Source organism: Podarcis cretensis (assembly GCF_951804945.1).
Source record: "Podarcis cretensis genome assembly, chromosome: 8".
Lineage (NCBI taxonomy): Eukaryota > Metazoa > Chordata > Lepidosauria > Squamata > Lacertidae > Podarcis > Podarcis cretensis.
The window spans coordinates 67,868,546-67,888,093 of NC_137177.1; the positions used below are offsets into that span (position 1 = coordinate 67,868,546).

The 19,548-nt window shown below is 47.9% G+C and overlaps 1 protein-coding gene and 1 long non-coding RNA gene across 5 annotated transcripts in view; one reads left to right on the forward strand and one right to left on the reverse strand.

Moving 5' to 3' along the window:
- The window catches only part of CAMTA1 (calmodulin binding transcription activator 1), a 709,235-nt gene that overhangs the window by 671,992 nt on the left and 17,695 nt on the right, over positions 1-19,548 (forward strand). For 2 of the 3 annotated variants that reach the window (XM_079986723.1, XM_079986722.1), the window contains exons 11-21: positions 1,352-1,500; positions 2,663-2,859; positions 3,735-3,813; positions 4,158-4,473; positions 6,160-6,674; positions 8,608-8,795; positions 11,222-11,468; positions 12,056-12,127; positions 13,611-13,631; positions 15,761-15,954; positions 17,315-17,389. In XM_079986723.1, coding sequence (XP_079842849.1) covers positions 1,352-1,500; positions 2,663-2,859; positions 3,735-3,813; positions 4,158-4,473; positions 6,160-6,674; positions 8,608-8,795; positions 11,222-11,468; positions 12,056-12,127; positions 13,611-13,631; positions 15,761-15,954; positions 17,315-17,389 — 2,053 coding nt within the window. The remainder of the gene's footprint in view (positions 1-1,351; positions 1,501-2,662; positions 2,860-3,734; positions 3,814-4,157; positions 4,474-6,159; positions 6,675-8,607; positions 8,796-11,221; positions 11,469-12,055; positions 12,128-13,610; positions 13,632-15,760; positions 15,955-17,314; positions 17,390-19,548) is intronic. The other variant, XM_079986724.1, reaches the window with a different exon arrangement.
- On the reverse strand, positions 3,076-8,247 carry LOC307222219. 2 transcript variants are annotated; one of them, XR_013841632.1, is made up of 3 exons: positions 7,814-8,247; positions 6,944-7,073; positions 3,076-3,236 (listed from the first exon to the last, which is right to left on the reverse strand). It is a non-coding gene; the product is annotated as an uncharacterized lncRNA (long non-coding RNA). The 2 variants fall into 2 exon arrangements; XR_013841633.1 differs by having other exon boundaries at positions 3,079-3,236; positions 7,868-8,246.

Here is a 19,548-nt window from a genome sequence, read left to right on the forward strand (position 1 = left end):
TGCACAAGGTTGGGCTAAATGTCCTGCAGCTCTATCATTCTATAATTATGCTGTACAGCAAAGTCCTTTTCCTCCAGGCTGCAGATATTAGGCCCTCAAACATGTGGGTGATGCCTGGAAGAATCTGGGGTTGGGGAATGGCCAACTAGGTTATATTTATTTGCTTGTCAAATTTCTGTCCCCTAGCACCACCAAGATCCCAGGGAGGCAAACAACAAAGCAGGATAAAACATTTAAAGCAATCAAGGACATCTGAAAACAACAGCGAATAATGTCAAGCTTGCTGGAATCAGAATTTCTCAGTTATCAAATAGAAATGTTTTTAAACTCCTCCTAAATGTTAGTTTTGAGAGAGACAGAGGTATCTCACCAGGGAGGACCACAGATGGGGAACCACCACCAAAGGGGCCCTGTCGCTAGTCAGTGCCAGTTGAACAACTACCAGAAGTGGCAGCACCAATTGTAGGGCTTGAGATGGTTGATATTTGAAGGGGGGGGTTACCTGGGTCCCGGCTGTTTAGGGCAGCGCTTTCCGGACTGTTGATGCTTGGCCCCTTGGGGCTGCTCCACCCACCAATCCAGCAGCTGCATTCTGCATTTGAGTGTCAATCTTCCGAGGGCATTGGTACCCTATATATAATTCCTTCACTATTCCCCCATCTGAGAGAGAAGCAAAGTCAATGACTCAAAAGTAACATGGTTGGCCAAACGGTTTCTACATGAAATCTGGGCAAGCAAGATGCATTGTGACATTTCAAGGGCAGAAGCATCCTGAGAGCACAGAGTAGGGTTGGTGGTGGGTGTGGCTTGTGCAGAGACTTATGTGGCCCTCTTGGTGCCAGATGCACCAAGAGGGCTACATAAGTCCCCCAGGCCTGAGGTTCCTCACTGTTTCACTGAGGCATTTGGAAGGATGCAAGCTGGCCATCCTCAGTGCCTTGGCATCCAAAGATAAACACCTGTGACCTGGAGGGCCCATTTAGCCTACATGCCTGCTAGCTGTTGTTTGGTCTATCCATTGGAAGGTGCCAACAGGGCCAAAGACCCTGGGCATGCATTGCTTTCTTTTTGAGAATGTTTAAATACAGAAGCTGATTCTGTTTGGGATGGTTGAGAAAACCCAAGAATGCACTCAGAAGCAGGACAGTGTGATGCAAAAGAGCAGAAGAAGAATTGCTAACATATTGATTCCCCCAGATTCCTCCACATACATCCTTGTGGTTACAGACTTCTCAAGACTTGGGACCTTTTTGTCAATGATTTGCCTTTTGCTTTTGCTCCCCATGTCAGGAATGGGAGTAGGTCTCTGATTCACACTCTTTCTCTTTGTTTCTCTCCTGTGTTGCCGCAGAGAACCAGTTCAGGATGTCTATCCTGGAGCGACTTGAGCAGATGGAGCGGAGGATGGCCGAAATGACTGGGTCCCAGCAGCAGCAGCACAAGCAAGGCGTAGGTGGTGGTGGGGGCAACGGCAGCGGCAATGGAGGTAGCCAAGCACAGGTACATGCTGAGCCCCCTGGCTGTGTTCCTGGGTGCCCCACAGGACTACTTTACATTCAAGAGACTTTTGCAGTCTCTTCAGACTTTTGTGCCACTCTAGGGAGGCTTCCTCCTCCCTCTTGACTTTGAAGTGGCTGCTAATGGTGCAAAACAAAAAACCACCAGTACCATCTGGGAGCAGGGGAACATTTAAGGTAGAGGCTTTGTGCTCCATGATGCTGGACCACCCACCATAGGTCAGTGGTAGAGCCCCTCCTTTGCATGCTGAAGGCTTCAGGCTCAATCTCCCATGGTATCTCCAAGGTGGGGCTGGAAATGTCCCCTGCTTGAAATCCTGGAGAGTTGCTGCCAGTCAGTACTGAGCTAGATGGACCAATGGTCAGACTCAGCAAAAGGCAGCTTGCTATTTATCTTCTATGTTCAGTGTTGATCAAGAAGATGCACAGTTCATTTTGGGCGCAAAAAGCAGACCATTGGTTCATTTAGCTCGGTTTTGACTGTTGGTGGCTCTCCACAGTTTCAGGGAGCGTTTTTTCCTGGAGATGCCATTGGGGATTGAACCAGGGACCTTCTGCATGCAAAGCAGCTGCTTCAGCACTGAGCTATGGACCTTCTTCAGTTTATCAATTGCCCCTTGAAGACAACGAGTAAGGAGAGATATGTGCTACTATGTGGAAATTAAAGAAGCTAAAATGCTTAGAAATGAGCCACTAATATTGTAGTTAGTGTAATTGGTTGCTCATTCTGAAGAGGGAAAATAATGCATAGGCAGTTTAAAAACAAAACAACAACAACAACAACAACAACAACAACCAGAGTATCTTCCGCATTAGCTCCCTGGGCCCTTCCCAGCTGTATTCTTGGGGAAGGCTGAAATGGTCCTGAAGACAAGCACAGGGAGTGTCCTAGCTGGCAGCCTGATCCTTTCTCACAAGCTCAGACTTGCACTTCCTTGTGTTTTCCCCTGTTTGAGGGACATGACCCATTCATAGCACAGAGCCAACAAGCCCCAGCTGTTTGAGGACAGACTCTTCCCCCCTTCAAGCTGTCATTTGTTCATAGCAAAATCCATTAAGAAGCCTTAGACTCTGCTCCCTCTCTGCCCACGCTGCTTGCTCTCCTGAGAGCTAGCCCCTGAGCCCAGTGCATTTCTCCCTTGCAGTGCATCTCAGGGGCAGCCACCTTGGGGAACTGCTTTGAGAGCCGTGTGGTGGTTGTGTGTGAGAAGATGATGAGCAGGGCCTGCTGGGCCAAATCCAAGCACCTCATCCACTCCAAGACCTTCCGGGGGATGACCCTCCTGCACCTGGCAGCAGCCCAGGGCTATGCGACCCTCATCCAGACTCTCCTTAAATGGCGGTAAGAACCCGGGGGGTGCAGGGGCAGGTTCTGGGGGTGGGCACTTGGCTATGCCACTTACATAGGAGGAGGCAGCTCCTGGGGTTCAGGGCTGTCCTGGGGACTTGGTAGGAACCCCTTAAGGGCTGTTGAAGCCCTCAAGTGACTAGTTGACTACCCCTTTTGCAAAACAAATTCAGCAAGACTAAAATAAAATTATTTGAAAATAATACAAAAAATGGCACTTAATGCCTTTTTAAAAAAGCACTAAAATCCTACTCAGCTGCTTGCTGCAGGGGAAGTCCAGCTCATGGTTATACACATGTGGTGGTAAAGTGCCGAAGTTGCCCAGTTCTGGGATGAAATATTTGTAGAAGTAACAAAAATACTGGGAAAACCTGTAAAAAAGAAGAAGAAAGAAACCACTGGAAATAACATTTTTAGGTGTATTCAGCAGAGACGAACTAAGACTTAGTAAATGGCAGCAAGAACATTGCTAGCCAGAAATTGGAAAGAAGCAAAGTGTTTAAATGTATTAAAATGGTACAGTGTAATTTGGGAAATGGCACTTTCTGTAAAAAAATTTTTTTCTTTATATTGACATCAGCAACCTTCGGACTCTCTCCACTCCAGTGCTTATACAAACTTTACTGTTATTATTTAGATCTAAACTATGTCTTTAGGTGGGGTAAAAGGGGGGTGCTAGGGAGGATGTTTAGTTTGTTATTTCCCCCTCTTCAATATGTAACTCAAAAGTACAATTTTTTTTGCAAGTAACTTAATAAAAAAAAAAGCACCACAGTCGAGCTGCCACCCACATTGGGGGGGGGGGCAAAGATTCCCCCCTCCCCTGAGTAAGCAGCCCCAAATGACTACTCTCCTTCTTGGGCCCCCAGTACCAAGCATGCTGACAGCATCGACCTAGAGCTGGAAGTGGACCCCTTGAACGTGGATCATTTCTCCTGCACACCGCTGGTAAGTAGCTACGTCCTGCCCACGAGGTGCTCAAAGTCACTTTTCTTTGCAGCTTGTGGTAACCAGGGAGAGGGTGGCATGAGTTTCCCACTGGGATCATTGCACAAGTTTTGCATCCTTAACATGCCACTCCCTTTCCCTGAGCATATGTGATGGAGTAGGCTTGCCAGCTCTGTCCAACTCCAAGAGACTTGAATGTGAAACAATAGAGCTGTCATATCCTGTAGTGCACACACCAAGACTTGACAAGCCTACAAACAGATAGTTCTTTGAGTGGGTCCTGTACTCTGCCACAGTCCCCTCTCCTTTTCTTCCTTGCCCACCCAACTTCTTTTTTCTTCCAGATGTGGGCATGCGCGCTGGGCCACATGGATGCAGCTGTGGTCCTTTACAAGTGGGACCGCCGTGCTATCTCCATCCCCGACTCCCTCGGGAGGCTCCCCTTGGCTATTGCTCGTTCTCGGGGCCACGTGAAGCTGGCCGAGTGCCTCGAGCACCTGCAACGGGAGGAGCAAGCCCAACTCAGGCAAACCCCCCGGATCCCCTGTCCTTCGCATGAGGAACCCAGCAGTGAGAACTGGATCGCCCAGTGGCACAGTGAGATGGTGGCCTCTCAGGAGCCCCAGAAGGGAGTCACCGTGATTTCCAATTCCAATACAGGTAGGATGTTGTTGTTGTTTTTGTTTGAAAGGTCTCCATCACATTCCTTGGAGAAAAGGTTTGGCCCATTCTCCTCCTCCTTCATTTGTTTCCCAGAAATTTAGGACGATCACACAGTGGCTAACTTTGGACGTCAGTATCCTGGCTCAATAAGCTGAGCTATGCACAAACCTTCTACCTGCTGGCTCCATCTACTTAATAATAATAATAATAATAATTTATTATTTATACCCCGCCCATCTGGCTGAGTTTCCCCAGCCACTCTGGGCGGCTCCCAATCAGTGTTAAAAACAATACAGCATTACATATTAAAAACTTCCCTGAACAGGGCTGCCTTAAGATGTCTTCTGAATGTCAGGTAATTCTTTATCTCTTTGACATCTGATGGGAGGGCGTTCCACAGGTCGGGCGCCACTACCGAGAAGGCCCTCTGCCTGGTTCCCTGTAGCCTCACTTCTCGCAATGAGGGAACCGCCAGAAGGCCCTCGGCGCTGGATCTCAGTGTCCGGGCTGAACGATGGGGGTGGAGATGCTCCTTCAGGTATACAGGACCGAGGCCGTTTAGGGCTTTAAAGGTCAGCACCAACACTTTGAATCGTGCTCGGAAACGTACTGGGAGCCAGTGCAGATCTCTCAGAACCGGTGTTATGTGGTCCCGGCGGCCACTCCCAGTCACCAGTCTAGCTGCCGCATTCTGGATTAATTGCAGTTTCCGGGTCACCTTCAAAGGTAGCCCCACGTAGAGCGCGTTGCAGTAGTCCAAGCGTGAGATAACCAGAGCATGCACCACTCTGGCGAGACAGTCCGTGGGAAGGTAGGGTCTTAGCCTGCGTACCAGGTGGAGCTGGTAGACAGCTGCCCTGGACACAGAGTTAACCTGCGCCTCCATGGACAGCTGTGAGTCCAAAATGACTCCCAGGCTGCGCACCTGGTCCTTCAGGGGCACAGTTACCCCATTCAGGACCAGAAGTAGTACTTCTTTCTTCTGCTCTTGCTGCACACCATGAAGACTTCCTGGGTTAACCATTATTTCCTTTTCTGTCCAAACCAGGAAATGCTGGTTACTAGGGTGGGGGCACACCAGATTTTGAGACAAACTTCTACTGTGGTTTCAGAACCTGGTTTGGGCCAGCCCTGGCAACCATGGTTTCCTGGTTTATATGGAATGGGAAGCTATGGTTACTTTACACCTGACATCTGGTACTGAGGAGGGAAGGGGCAGTGCAACAGCAGAACACAGGCACAAGCCCCTCTATGTACCCCAGCTTAAAAAGTTCTGTTCATCCAGTGCAGGTGATTGAGTCCTCTTGGTTTATCACAACTAGACCCTTGCCTTCCTGTTATGATCTAGAAACAGACTCAGGATGAGGCCAGTTTAGAGACCAGCTTTGCTCCCTCTCAACAGTGTCCACCAAATGTGTCCTTTTACACAGGGATGCTATTCACATATGTGGGGAAACTAAGGTGCCTGCCCCCTCTGTCATAAGGAGAGGGCCTGCGTGCGTCTCCATACAGAGATGGTGCAGAGGTGCTCTGCTGTTCCCCACCTTGGGCACTTGCTTGCCAGGCCTCCAGAGCCTCATGGTCCCTTTGGCAGAGCGAACGCAGGGCACATTTCATGGGAGCAGCGCGTGCACATGCACATTCGCATGGCTGAATCCTCACTTGTCTTCTGTTTGGTTCCAGAGCTGAGGCGGCCCCGGTCCGAGCCCTCCAGTTACTACAGCAGCGAGAGCCAGAAGGAGTACCCCGCGCCCAAAAAACACAAACTGAACCCCGACTACTTCTCTGCTCGGCAGGAGAAGCTTCTTTCCACCGCCCTGAGCCTGGAGCAGCCGAGTGCCCGGAAACCAAGCTCCAGTGCTAAGCAATCCCTCCCAGAGACAATCAGCCCCAGGCATGGGGTGCGGGACTATGCGCGGGAGCTTGTCTCCGAAGTGGCTGGCTACCACGGCTCCGGCACACAGGCAGGGGCCAAGTGGAGCCCAAAGGAGGCGTATATTGGCGTGCCTGCGATGCAGGTGGCAGGCAGCCCCAAGGGGCTGGCGCTGGAGAAGGACTCAGGGGCCCAGCGGCTCCATCCGCGGGAGCAGATGAGTGTGCTGATGATGGCGGACCGGGAGGTGGCTGACGCAGAGCTCCTCTCCTTCCGAGACGGCACAGAAAGTGAGGACTGCTTGCATCACATGGATGACCTGCAGGTGAGCCTTCATAAAGCACACACCAGGGGAGTGAACCATCCAATATCAAAAGCACTGCAAACAAAACAATCATTAAAATGACTAGCTATGCAAGAGGTAGTTTAAACATTAAAAAAAAAATCATGAAAAAGGTGGAAGTGAAAATGTCGTTGCCAAATCTCTGCTGGAAGAGTATTCCACAGCATGGAACCTGGGGCACTTAAACTCCCAATTTTTGGTTGAGGCCCATTGGGCTTCTGTAACATGGGGGAGCAACTAGCAGTGCTCACCTGGATAATCTCAGTGATCAGGCTGGGATATATGAAGGTTCAAACAGTCCTCAAGGTACGCTGGGCCCAAGCTGCTCAGGGTGTTATATATCAGCAGAAGAACCTTGAACCTGGCCTGGGATAGAAACACCTGAAATAAATAAGGATAGGAGGAAAGAATGGGTGTCTGTTAGCATGTATGTGAGTGTAAAAGAGGGCAAGGGGTCTGTCCACTGCATGCGGCCCTCAGTAGAGCAAAAAAGGCCAAGGTGGGTCAGGCAATATTCCCTGACCATTTAAAAGATTCTATGTCAGCCCTCCTTGCTATTCTGAGGGACTGGGAGGCTCTGCTTTTACGGCTGACTATCAGGGAACCCAATTCCCTCAGCCTTGCTGGTATAATAAACAAAGGTTTAGGTAGCTGTGCTGCTTTTATTTCCCACTTCTACCAACACACTCAGAACAGCTTTCAAAACCTCCTAGTAGCTGATATAGCCAGCTTAGGGGTGAGGTGGACATTTACACTAGAGACAGGATGAACTCCTGACTAAGATGTCTGGCTTCTTAAGGGGAATGCTGTGTGCCTGAGGGAAATATGGATATTTACAAAGGGGTCTTAAAGGTGCTTGCTGACACTTTCTGAAGACTCACGAAGTGCTGCTGTTGCTGACCCCAGCCTCTTTTACCTCAACCCAAATTCCTTAAACATCCACCACATAGAAATTTGCCCATCACCCACTCCAGCTCCTGGGGGCAAACTGCACTCCTGGCTGTTTGGACTGTTTGGTCAACTTCAAAAACCCACTTATGAGAGGAAGACCTTGACACAGGGCAGCCTCTCAAGTTAACTTCCTTCCCTTCATTGTCATCAAATGAGTATTAATAACACACTGGGCAATAGTATTTATGCTTCAGCTTTCTTTCTCTTGTCTTTTCTTCACACACCTCTTATTGACTCTCCTTTTCCCTCAACTGTCAAAATTCAACGGACTCTTTCTTAAGACCCAACCTGCATGATACATTTAAAGCACCAAAATGTGACTTTAAACAGGCATGGCTTCTTCCCCCAAAGAATCCCAAGAACAGTTAAGTTTGATAAAAGTGCAGAGAGTTATTAGGACACCCCTTTCCCTCTCTTTCAGAGAGCTCCGATTCCCAGAGTTTTCCTGGGAAGAGGGATTGACCCTTAAACCATTCTTAGAATTATGGCCCTGTGAGGGGAATAGGTCTTCTGACAACTCTCTGCAGCCTTCGCAAGCTGCAGTTCCCATGATGCTTTGAGTGAAGCCATGACAGTTTAAAATGGTTTAAATGTAGAGGGCAAATGGGGCCCAACTGACGTTTAACTCCCAACTGACGAGAATCTCCAGCCAGTCAGAGTCTGCTGTCAACCACACAAACCAATCAGAATGAATTTACCTGAACCAAGCATAATAAGATTCTCTTGTCATCGCCAGCTACTGCTAAACAGGCTTGCAACGTCGTGTAATGGGACAAGGCCTCGACCTTTGCCAATTGCAGAATACTTTTTACCTTCAAAACCCAAGCAAAAGCATTTTATGTACAGCGTTCCTCCTGGGTCTGACAGGTTCTGGGACCCGACAGGAAGGGAGGTGGTGGGAAGAGCTGTTCTCACCTTGCCTCCACCCACATGCCCCTGAAAAGCTTTCCTTCTCACTTCACAGGTGACCATGATGACTCTGGCAGAGCACATCATCGAAGCGACCCCAGAGAGGATCAAGCGGGAAAACTTTGTGCCAATGGAGGCGCCACCAGCCGAGAGGACGGAGAGCGCCACCATTAGCACTTCAATGAGCTGGCTGGCCAGTTACCTCGCGGATGTCGACCATTTACCAAGTGCTGCTCAAATAAGGTCTGTGGCCTTGTATTACCAGGACTGATCGAGCTTGTGATGCCCGCTGGCCCATATTGACTTTTCTGGCCCTCACCTTGCGAAATTGAAAACCCACCAGGCAAAAGGGGGGCTCCTTGTTGCTGCTGGTGCTGCCATATGGGGGGGGGATCTCCTACCCAGTGCCCAGCTGTTAGATGCTTTAGTTCATTTCTGAATTTTGTGTTACAGCAGCTAAAATTAATCCACTTTGTTTTTCTGAGTCAAGCCAGTAAAGGTTCAGAACATCCCTGAAACAGGTTCCATTCAGGTTCGCTGGGTGTGGAGCAAGTTAACTAGTTACAACAAAGTTTCAACCCTTAACCCTCAAGTACTGCTGATCCTTTTAGATTTGTCAGCGGCCTTTGACATGGTCGATCATGATCTTCTGGACCACCGCCTCGCAGACGTGGGGATACAGGGCATAGCCCGTAACTGGCTGTGCTCTTTTATCTCTGGTCGGGGACAGAGGGTGGCACTAGGGAGGGGAAATGTTGTTGTGCCATTCCTTGGTGTGTGGAGTGCCCCAGGGCGCAATTCTCTCCCCGATGCTTTTTAACATCTTTATGCGCCCCCTTGCCCAGATTATCCAGAGCTTTGGGCTGGGCTGTCACCAGTATGCTGATGACACTCAGCTCTATCTGCTGATGGATGGCCACACTGACTCGGCCCCAAACACACTGACCAGATGCTTGGAAGCTGTGGCTAGATGGTTTCGTGGGAGCCAATTGAAACTAAATCCTTCAAAGACAGAGGTCCTATGGCTGGATCAGGATGGCATGGGGATGAGGGACCAACTGCCTTCTCTTGCAGGGGCCCAATTAGTGCCATTGCCTTCCGTTAAGAGTTTGGGTATAATCCTTGATGCCTCCCTTTCCATGGAGGCACAAGTTACAGCAACAGCCAAGGCGACATTTTTCCACCTTCGCCGCATCAAGCAATTGGTCCCTTACCTTTCCCGCCCCGACCTGGCCACAGTGATCCATGCAATGGTCATCTCCAGGCTTGACTACTGTAATTCGCTCTACGCGCGGCTGCCCTTGAAGCTCTCCCAGAAACTCCAGCGGGTGCAGAATGCTGCAGCGAGGCTCCTCACGGGGTCTCTGACATGGGAGCATATTCACCCAGTGCTTTTCAAACTGCACTGACTCCCGGTAGATTACAGGGTCAGATTTAAGGTGCTGCTTTTGACCTTTAAAGCCCTTCACGGCCTAGGACCCTCGTACCTACGAGACCGCCTCTCCCGGTATGCCCCACGGAGAGCCTCAAGGTCCATAAATAGCAACACCCTAGTGGTCCCGGGCCCTAAGGAAGTTCGATTGGCTTCAACCAGAGCCAGGGCCTTTTCAACTCTGGCTCCGGCCTGGTGGAACACTCTGCCTCATGAGACCAGGGCCCTGCAGGATCTGATTTCTTTCCGCAGAGCCTGTAAGACAGAGTTGTTCCGCCTGGCCTTTGGCTTGGAGCCAATTTGATTCCCTCCCTCTCTTTCTTTTTTTCTTTCCTTCTCCTCCTGCGTTGAGGCTACATTTTATTTTAATGTTGTAATATTTTAATGTTGTATTTTAATTTTGTTTTGAAGTTGTAATCATTCAACTTGTTTTTATTATTGCTTGTAAGCCGCTCTGAGCCCGGCCTTGGCTGGGGAGGGCAGGGTATAAATAAAAAAAGATTATTATTATTATTATTACAGTGGTGCCTCGCAAGACGAAATTAATTCGTTCTGCAAGTTTTTTCATCTTGCGATTTTTTCGTCTTGCGAAGCACAGACTTTGGAAAAGCCTCAAAAATCACCAAAGTCTTCAAAAACCTCAAAAAAGGCTACCACACCACGTGCTATGAGTTGTTCCTCGAAGTGAATGCACGGTTTTAAGAAAAAGGAAACAAACTTGCAAGACAAAGGAAACAAACTTGCAAGACGTTTTCATCTTGCGAAGCAAGCCCATAGGGAAATCCGTCTTGCGAAGCAACTCAAAAAACGAAAAACTCTTTCGTTTTGCAAGTTTTTCGTCTTACGAGGCATTCGTCTTGCGAGGTACCACTGTATTATTACTGTGAAATAAACATCACTGGAATGCTAAATAGTAAGCATGCAGCATGTTTTCATGCTGTTTCAACAAGGGTTGGCACATTCTGGGTCACCAAGACTTAGCCCCTGCCTCAGAGAGGGTGAAGTGTAGTTTAACGGTGCTCGGAATCATAGCTGTGTAAGGAGGTAAACTATAGCCCAATGATTCTTTGGGGAAACCATGTGCTTTCACTGTATGGCTCAGATGTGACCAACTCACTTGTCTCTCCCCACCCTTAATCTGAACCAAATCCTGGATTTGTTCTTTTTCTCCAGCCAGCCAGTATGTCTTGGTGTTTGTGCAGCTATGACCCTCTTCCCCCTGTGCCTCTTTCTGCAGAAGCCTGTACATTGGACCCCTGACCCCTTCTTCCAACACCAGCCTGAACCCTGCAAGCTCACCAGTCAATGAAATGGCTTTTGAGAAGCCCAGCCTCCCTTCGGCAACAGACTGGACAGAATTCCTAAGCGCCTCCACCAGCGAGAAAGTCGAAAACGAGTTTGCGCAGCTGACCCTCTCCGATCACGAGCAGAGAGAGCTCTACGAGGCTGCCAAGCTGGTCCAGACGGTCTTCAGGAAATACAAGGTGAAGGGCAGAAGTCGCTGTTGGTAGGGGTGGGTGCAGGGAAATGGCATTGGGGTGCATGGAAGTCTCCAAACCTCCCTTTGGAATCAGTGGCACTCTGATGCCAGCTGACAGAAATAAGTTACTTTAGAGCACAGTGACAAGTGAAGTGGAAGCCCAGGGCTGGTGTTTGACACATGATTGTCCAATCTGCCCCTGCCTGTGTTAAAGGGAGCAGCAACAAAAATGGCCCAGGAAGGTTCAAGGGAGGTGCCCTCCTCCGCTGCTGCTGCTGCGAATACATGGTTCAGTTTGCTCTATGTTCTCCTGTAGTGTTTGTTTCCCCACTACAAAACATGAGCTGTCACTGGCAGGAGCAGGAAAATACGCTTCATGGTTGTGTCAGGTGGTGCTCTAGAGACTTCTGCATTGGGCAGCCTGATGTTCTTTGCCACACTTCCTTCCATGCTTTGAGTTCCAGTTCTCACAGGGTGCTTCTCTGAGGTATTCAGAGAATAATCTACAGCCTTGACACAGTTGCACTTATATGCTGTGGCACTCAGGTCCTGCTTGCAGTCCCGTTACCTCTACCATTTGTCCCCTTGCAGGGACGCCCCCTCCGGGAGCAACAGGAAGTGGCTGCTGCTGTCATTCAGCGTTGTTACCGGAAATACAAACAGGTGAGCTGCAGACGGATTTATATTGGTACCACCAGGCAAGTGTGAGAAGTTGCCCTGGACTGCTTTGTTTTTTATAACTCAGCAGAGAGCTACTTCAGAAGTTTCAAAGATGGAGTGTGCCCAATTTTCAGCCTCCACAAGTGAGGGAGCCTGGGTTACTCCTGATTCCTTTGCCTCACACCTCTTGTGAAAGAATTAAGCATCCCAAAGAGAGAGGCCCTCTGATCCAACAGCTCATTGAATGGTCAAACAGTTTCAGCACCATTTCAGACCACAGGTTGGGGTGGGAATCATTAGTATGACACCTTTAAAAAAAGCTTGCTAGACCTCAGTCCTGTTCATCCTTTCCTCTCCACCTGAAGCCTCAGAGTAATCCCCCAGATCAATGTGTTGAGTCGAACTTCTGTAAATACGTGCATGGAAGCTTAACTTGCATTTTTTCTGTATTTGAGTAAATGTACAGATTCAAGGTGGTGGCAAGGTGTGGGAGCTAATGGGCCAGATAGGTTGTGAGGGAGGGCAGGGCCCTCTTTATGTGGAAAGGAATGTATAAGAAGGACTTTAGCAAATCAGCTATCAAGGGAAATATTCTGTCCTAGCCATCTGTCTGACATGCTAGTCGCCAACCCCATTCAGTTCAGCAATCTTCACCCCACCTTGCCATCTGAACAACCCAGGAACAGTTTCGAACACATGTTGATGGCCTTTTTTGCCTTGAAGCCCTGAGATTCTGGTAGTTTTTTAGGTGTTGCATACATCAAGTATGTAGCTGTATTTACTGTAGCCGCCAGCAACCTGCTTTTGTTTCCAAACTGCCATGCTTCATGCTGTGGTGTCATAATGTAGAGCAGCAGAGATTATGAGGAGACTCTAAAGATATCTACTCAGTGTGCACAGCACTTTGGATCCTAGCCATTGTCAACCACTGGTTTTGCTTGAGATTCACCACAGAGAGAGGGCAAGAGCTGGTTTATTTCCATGTTATGTTGCTGCAGCTGTCCCCAATAGCCAATAAAGTTGGGGTATTGCTGTGGTGTTTAACTTTCAAGGCAGGAGAGAGAGAGAATTTCTAAAAACAAAAGCTGAGGAATGGCTTCCTTCAGAGGCTTGGCAGTGGCCCACATATTTAGGCTGTGTTCTCAACCAACAATGGCAGAGCTTTTTCTGAGGAAATTGGTAAAGCTCAACTCTGCAGGCTCCCAAGCAAAGAGCCCTTTCCCAGCCATCTTACATTCACCCCACAGCAGGACTCCCCATGGAATTGCTGCTGCAGCAGCAACTGCACACCTTCCTCCCTCCCTGTTGTGGGTGAACCTGAATGTGGCTGTTGGCCTCCAGCAGCACCCATTTGCTTTGAGAGAATCTCTTCTGGAGGCACCCACACCTCCTAAGGAGGCAGAGCCCCTCACTCTGTGCTGATGATGACTGACATGGCAGGCCGTTGAACGTTAATCTTGTATTTTCTGTTTCTCCCCCTCCCAAGCTTACTTGGATAGCCTTGAAGGTAATGACTGAAAACGCCCAGCATTTGGGCTCATGAGCTTTTCACTTTCATTGCAAGCCAAGGAGAGGGTCTGTCCATTTTGCTAGAGCACACGTGGGTTGCATCCTGCTGTGGAGCGTGCATGCCAGCAGTCCTGCTTTGTTATGAATGGCAACCTGTGCCTTATGAAAGGGGCACATCTTCAGAGCCTTGCCTGGCACCACAGAATTTGCTGGGGAGGGAGTTACACTTGGGGTGCATGCCGGAGGGAGAGACCGCAAATCACCACAAAACAAGGAAGGACTTCTACAAGTAGCTAAATAGGTTCAATTTAAAGTTGTTAAAATCATGGAGTCTAATTTAATTTCCTTAGCTTTTTTGTTTGTATGTTTTTGCACTCAATGGCCAAAGCTCTGGACGGCAGGGAAAGAAACTGGCTCAGAAACAGCCTGCCCATTTTCCTTTAAGTTTATATAATTGAAGTGGGCTAGGTGCTTTTTAATTTAAAAATGAAAGCTGAAAATTCAGGGAAGTTGTCTGGTCCCTGGAAGCCCACCTCCAGTTTGGCACACTGGCCTTCCATTCCTACAATTTCACAGGCACGCAGAATTTGCCAAGGATGGGTCAGAATGGGGGCCTGAGTCCTCTCCTATCCCCTCTTTCCCAGCACCTTCTTCCTTCACCTACAAGTGTGGTGACCCCCTAAACTGCTCCCCATATAGAGAACGTACCAGTTTGCTTCCTTGATTAGGAGAATTGAGAGACAACATCATCTGGCAGCAATGCAGATTTGGCAATTTGCGGGGAGAGGTTCAAGCACAATTTGGCGGTGGGTTAGGGTAGAGCAGTGGGGAGAGATTCCTAAGTCACAAACACCAACTGTTCTGTACACTTTTCTGGTTTAGAGGCACTCTACCCCCAAGAGGTAGCTTATGCAGCCAGGAAACAAGGAGTGGCAGCTTCATCTTGTCCAGCTTCCCCATTCAGTGACCCATGTGTCTGACAGTAGGGGCTAGATCAGCCATTGGCCCAGTCTAGCATCGTGGCAAGCCTTGTGTATCAAGTAGAAACAGAGCCGACTTTTTCTGTGTGGCGCTGGTTTGCACATAATACTAAGCCAAGGCTCATGGCTTGTTCCTCTTGGCTCCAGGCAAGTTGGAAACCCTAATTGTACAATGCCAAGGGAAAACAGGCGTCAGCTCTCCTGTGCATCAGCTGTTGGGTGAGAGAATGAAAGCCTGCTGGATCAGCTGCTCAGGGCTTGCAGACCACTTTGTACATGGGTTCCCAGGTGCAAGTGGGATAACCCATATGACATCATTATGACATCATTTGATTGACATGTGGGTTGTCCTCACCTACCTGTCAAAGCTGGTCAATGGGGGCCTGGCCCACGGAGCTGGAAATGTTGTCCACCCTTACATTGGATGCTGCCCATTCATGTAAAACAAGCATAGCATGATGTTTGAACCAGCCCACTATCAGGTTGAAAATTGGTGAAGTATTTGGCCTAGTGTGCAGGTTCGTGTGCTTTCTCTGTCTCTTACACATGCACAATAAATGGAAACCAAGTCTTAAGAGCAGATTAGATTTTTTAAAAAAAAACAACAACATTTCCCCCCATACTCTGAGGAGTAATTGAAATATTTTTGTCATTGTCCATAGAAAGCACTCTTAATTAGGAAACATTAATATTTCCTAAAAGTCCCAGTCCAGTCAGCTTCCAGTTTGTGGAACATACATGTGCACCATGATGGCCATCAGGTGTGGAAGGCCTGCCACAGATGATCCACCTTGCGTTGAGATACATTCTGCATTTTCAGGGCAGAGCCTTTTTTTGCCTATTCAGCTGCCCATCCTCAAGAGATTGAGCTGCTTTGTGTGGAGAACTAGTGGAGGGGAGGGGGGTTAGGGGTAACAAGGAATGGAATTTATAGATGCAGTCTTTCCCCCTATTATGTGCCCTGCTTAGTAAAAGCAGCAGGGTACTTTTTCTGTTATCGCAGTGAAATTCTTCTGTGCCCATCTCTGGATTTTTCCCTGAGTGACTGTTATTTTTGCCTTTGGGAGTGCTTCAGCCTCTCTCTCTCTCTCTCTCTCTCTCTCTCTCTTTCTCTCTCTCTCTTTCTTTCTCTCTCTTCCCCTTGCAGTATGCACTTTATAAAAAGATGATACAAGCTGCCATCCTCATCCAGAGCAAATTCCGAAGCTACTACGAACAGAAGAAATTCCAGCAGAGCCGGAGAGCTGCTGTCCTAATCCAGCAGTTCTACCGCAGCTACAAGGAATGTGGGAAGAGGAGACAAAGTCGCAGGACGGCTGCTCTCGTGCAGCAGAAGCTCAGGTGAGGTGGGCATGCTGGAGAAGGTAGATGGGGCAAGGGGCTAGTCCTCACTGATCTTTGGCAGTCCCCCACCCACATTGACTTGCCAGCCAATACCAGGCAGAGTGGATGGATGGATGGAAGGGGGTGTAAGGCAGAGGTTGATGCTTGTGCACTTGAGTAAAAGAATAAATTATGCACCAAGGAAACCTAGATTCTGACACCCCCCCCCCCCAATGAATCAAGCAAATGCATAGGAACAAACATTATTGCTCTCAGAAGCCACGATTCTGCATCTGTTACCAAAGAGTGCCTGCCAGCTCACAATTGGAAGGGCTAAGAAAGGCAGGGGGCACTGATGGGCGAAGGGACAAAAGGGCAGCTCAGATAAGTGGGGGCTTTCTAATGCAAGGAGGCTGCAAGATCGGTAAATACAACAGGAGGGTGGCATTCAGTCACGAAGGACAGAATGAATCAATATGCATCAAAGCAGATGGCTGAAAAATTCTAGCCAAAGACCTTGTAGGAAGAAGGCCCATGTTCATAAAGTGTTTTGGTTTTTTATAGTTCTTTCTAAAAATAAATATATTAAAATTTTCTCTAATACAGTAAAATTACAACTACAAAAGATACAAACTGAATAAGTAAAATATAGAGCCCTCACTTAAAATTAATTGTTAGCCTTACCACCCACAGAGGACAGCAGCTCCACCCAGCTCTCACCTGGGATCTTTCCTTTCTCCTCCCAGCTTCTCACCCTGAGAGACCGACCTTTCACTCTCTCTCACCCAGGGTCCTCCATTGACCATCAGCCACCCCATCAGTATAGTATACAGTCTTTGGACCTTAATAAAGGCTCCAAACATACAACTCCAAAGAAAGAAGAAAAGGAATAAAAACAAAGAATAGAAACAAAACAAAAAAGAAAGGAACAATAAAAAAGAAAGGAGAGAGAGAGAGAGAGAGAGAGAGAGAGAGAGAGAGAGAAAGTATAACAGACAAAATAAAAAGAAACTAGCAAAAAAATACATGGAGTGTTTTGTCAGCCAGCCTCCCTTATTATGAGTAAAAGCACTAAAGTTTTTACAGCTCGGACAGTCTCCCTCACAGGAGCATTAAACTGCTCTATATACCACAGGCAAGCAGTTGGTCCATATAGCTCACTACTGTTTGCACTGACTGGCAGAAGCTCTTCAGGGTTCCAGAAAGGGGAAGAGAGTCTTTCCCAGCCAAACTGGAGATGTATGGGATTGAACTTGAGCTCTTCAGCATGAAAGCAGATGCTCTACTACCACTTACTTAGATGGCCTTTTCCCATCCCCACTTCCTCCTTGGTATCTCCTGGACCCTGATGTTCTCCTCCTTCCCTCCTTTCTTGCAGAAGCAGCTTGCTCACCAAGAAGCAGGACCAAGCTGCTCGCAAGATCATGCGTTTTTTACGACGCTGCCGCCACAGGTGAGACATCACCAACGTTCAGTTTCTAGGTGTGCTCTCACCAAGATTCCTAGTTGGGGGCTACAGACCAAGGATTGGAAGGTAGTGGGGACAATCACTTGGGGGGCTGCAAATGGTTGTGCCAAGAAACAAAGTTCAGGTGCTCCCCAGAGGATTGGAGCCTGGTTGGATCATGAGTGTTGGTTTGTCCATGGATGTTGTCCATGGGAAACTGACTTGGGCCTCTGAGGGCAAAGGCAGGCACAACACTCTTGGGCTGCAGCCACGTGAACCTTTGCCTGCAGTGTAAATCTGGTTTTATAACATCACTGTTGAGTGCTAGATCTGCTCTAGGTTTGGACCCTCTTACATGCTTCAGGGGAGCTGCCTGCCTTTAAACATAGAGAGATGCATATTTATATTAGTGGTACCCTATACCTTATAGAAATATTAATGATCGTTTCAAAAAACAGATACTAAACTTCCTTAACTTCCTTGGCAGTTTATTGTGTGGTTGATGCTTTGATGATGTGGGCATGGGTCAATAGGAACCCAGCACCTTTCCTGACAGGCTCAATGTCTGCAGAAATTGTTTTTTAGGTTCAAAAAGCCCCCTGTGTTTCCCTCCCAGGACAGTGTAAGTCTGTGGTACCCCCAGGTAAGGCAATAGGACATGCTTCTGTGAGATCCATCCCAAGAGGACTGTCAGTCCAAGCAGTGGGGTGTAGAGAGGGTGCTCCTGTTGCTTCAGGATGAAGAAAGGCCACCTGAAATTTCAGAGTTTGGCACATGAGGAGGGGGAGGCAAGAGGAAAGTGACTGGGTGTATGTGCTAAGAAGGAACAGAAGGGGAACTAAGAGCTTTTCTGCATATGACCCAAGATAAAGTATGTCATTTCAGATTTAGGACTAGTTGGGTGATGCTGGAAACTGCAGAGTGCAAATGAGTGCAACCAACAAAGATTGTGGAGTTTGAATGGGCAGCGAAGCTTCAGGTAGAATTGCTTCTAAGCTGGAATTGTGCACTTCACCTGCAGTTTGGGCTGGGGTGGTGGGAAGTCACTTAAGTGCAGAAGCTGTCTTAGGTTGACAAGCCTTTGTATTATGCCTTCATGGCTCCCAGCAACAGTTCAAAGCTGCTCAAGGCAATGAGTCTGCAATCCTATACCCACTTAGTTAGAAGTAAGCTCCACTGAACTCAGTGGGGCTGAATCTGTAGCATCATATTGTTACCAGCTCCTTCTAGCTGAAATGGGGCCTTCTTAGTCTTCAAGTCATATTCTATGATTTATTTTTTTCTTGTGCACAGAGAGAGCAGCAGGTTTTGTGGTACATAAAAGCACTTTTCAGTCACAGACCAAGATGCTTTAATGGTTATAGCAACTAATGAGTGTGCACATTTTTCAGGAAATACAACTGAGGAAATGAGTTTTAAAACTATTGAGTTGTGCTCTACTCATAATAGACCCATTGAAATTAATAGCCATGGCTCAATTTGTTACCTTAATTTCAATGCAGGCCTCTTCGACCCCCATAAATTTGTCTGATCCCCTCTTAAAGCCACTGAAGCCACATTTGGTAGAATCAGATTCCACAAGCTAACTATATGCTATGTCAAAAGTAATTTCTTTTTCTGTCCTGAATCTACTGCCCACCAAGTTCAGAGCGACCCCAAAATTCAAAAGTTTGCTTGGTCCATTCTTATTAGTCCTAACAAAAAGACCCCAATATTATCTTGATGTAATAACCATCTCTTGTAACACTAGAATTCGTGGACATCCAATGAAGCTGGATGTTAGAGGATCCAGGACAAACGAAAGTACTCCTTCAAACAGTGTATAATTAAACTGGAATTTGTTCCCACGGGAGAAATTGAGGGCCACAAATCTGGTTGGCTTAAAAAGAGGATTGGACAAATTCATGGAAGATAAGGCTATCAGTGGCTAATAGCCAGTATGGTTATGCTCCGCCTCCCCAATTGGAGACAGTAATACTTCTGAATACAAGTCGCTGGAAAACTGCAAGAGGGGAGACTGCTTTTAAGTCCTGCTTGTAGACTTCCCATAACCATCCAGTTCGCCACTGTGAGAATAGGATGCTGGACTAGATGGGCCACTGGCCTGATCCAACAGACCCTTCTCATCTGATGTCTTTTGTTGTTTAACTGGATACTAATTCACT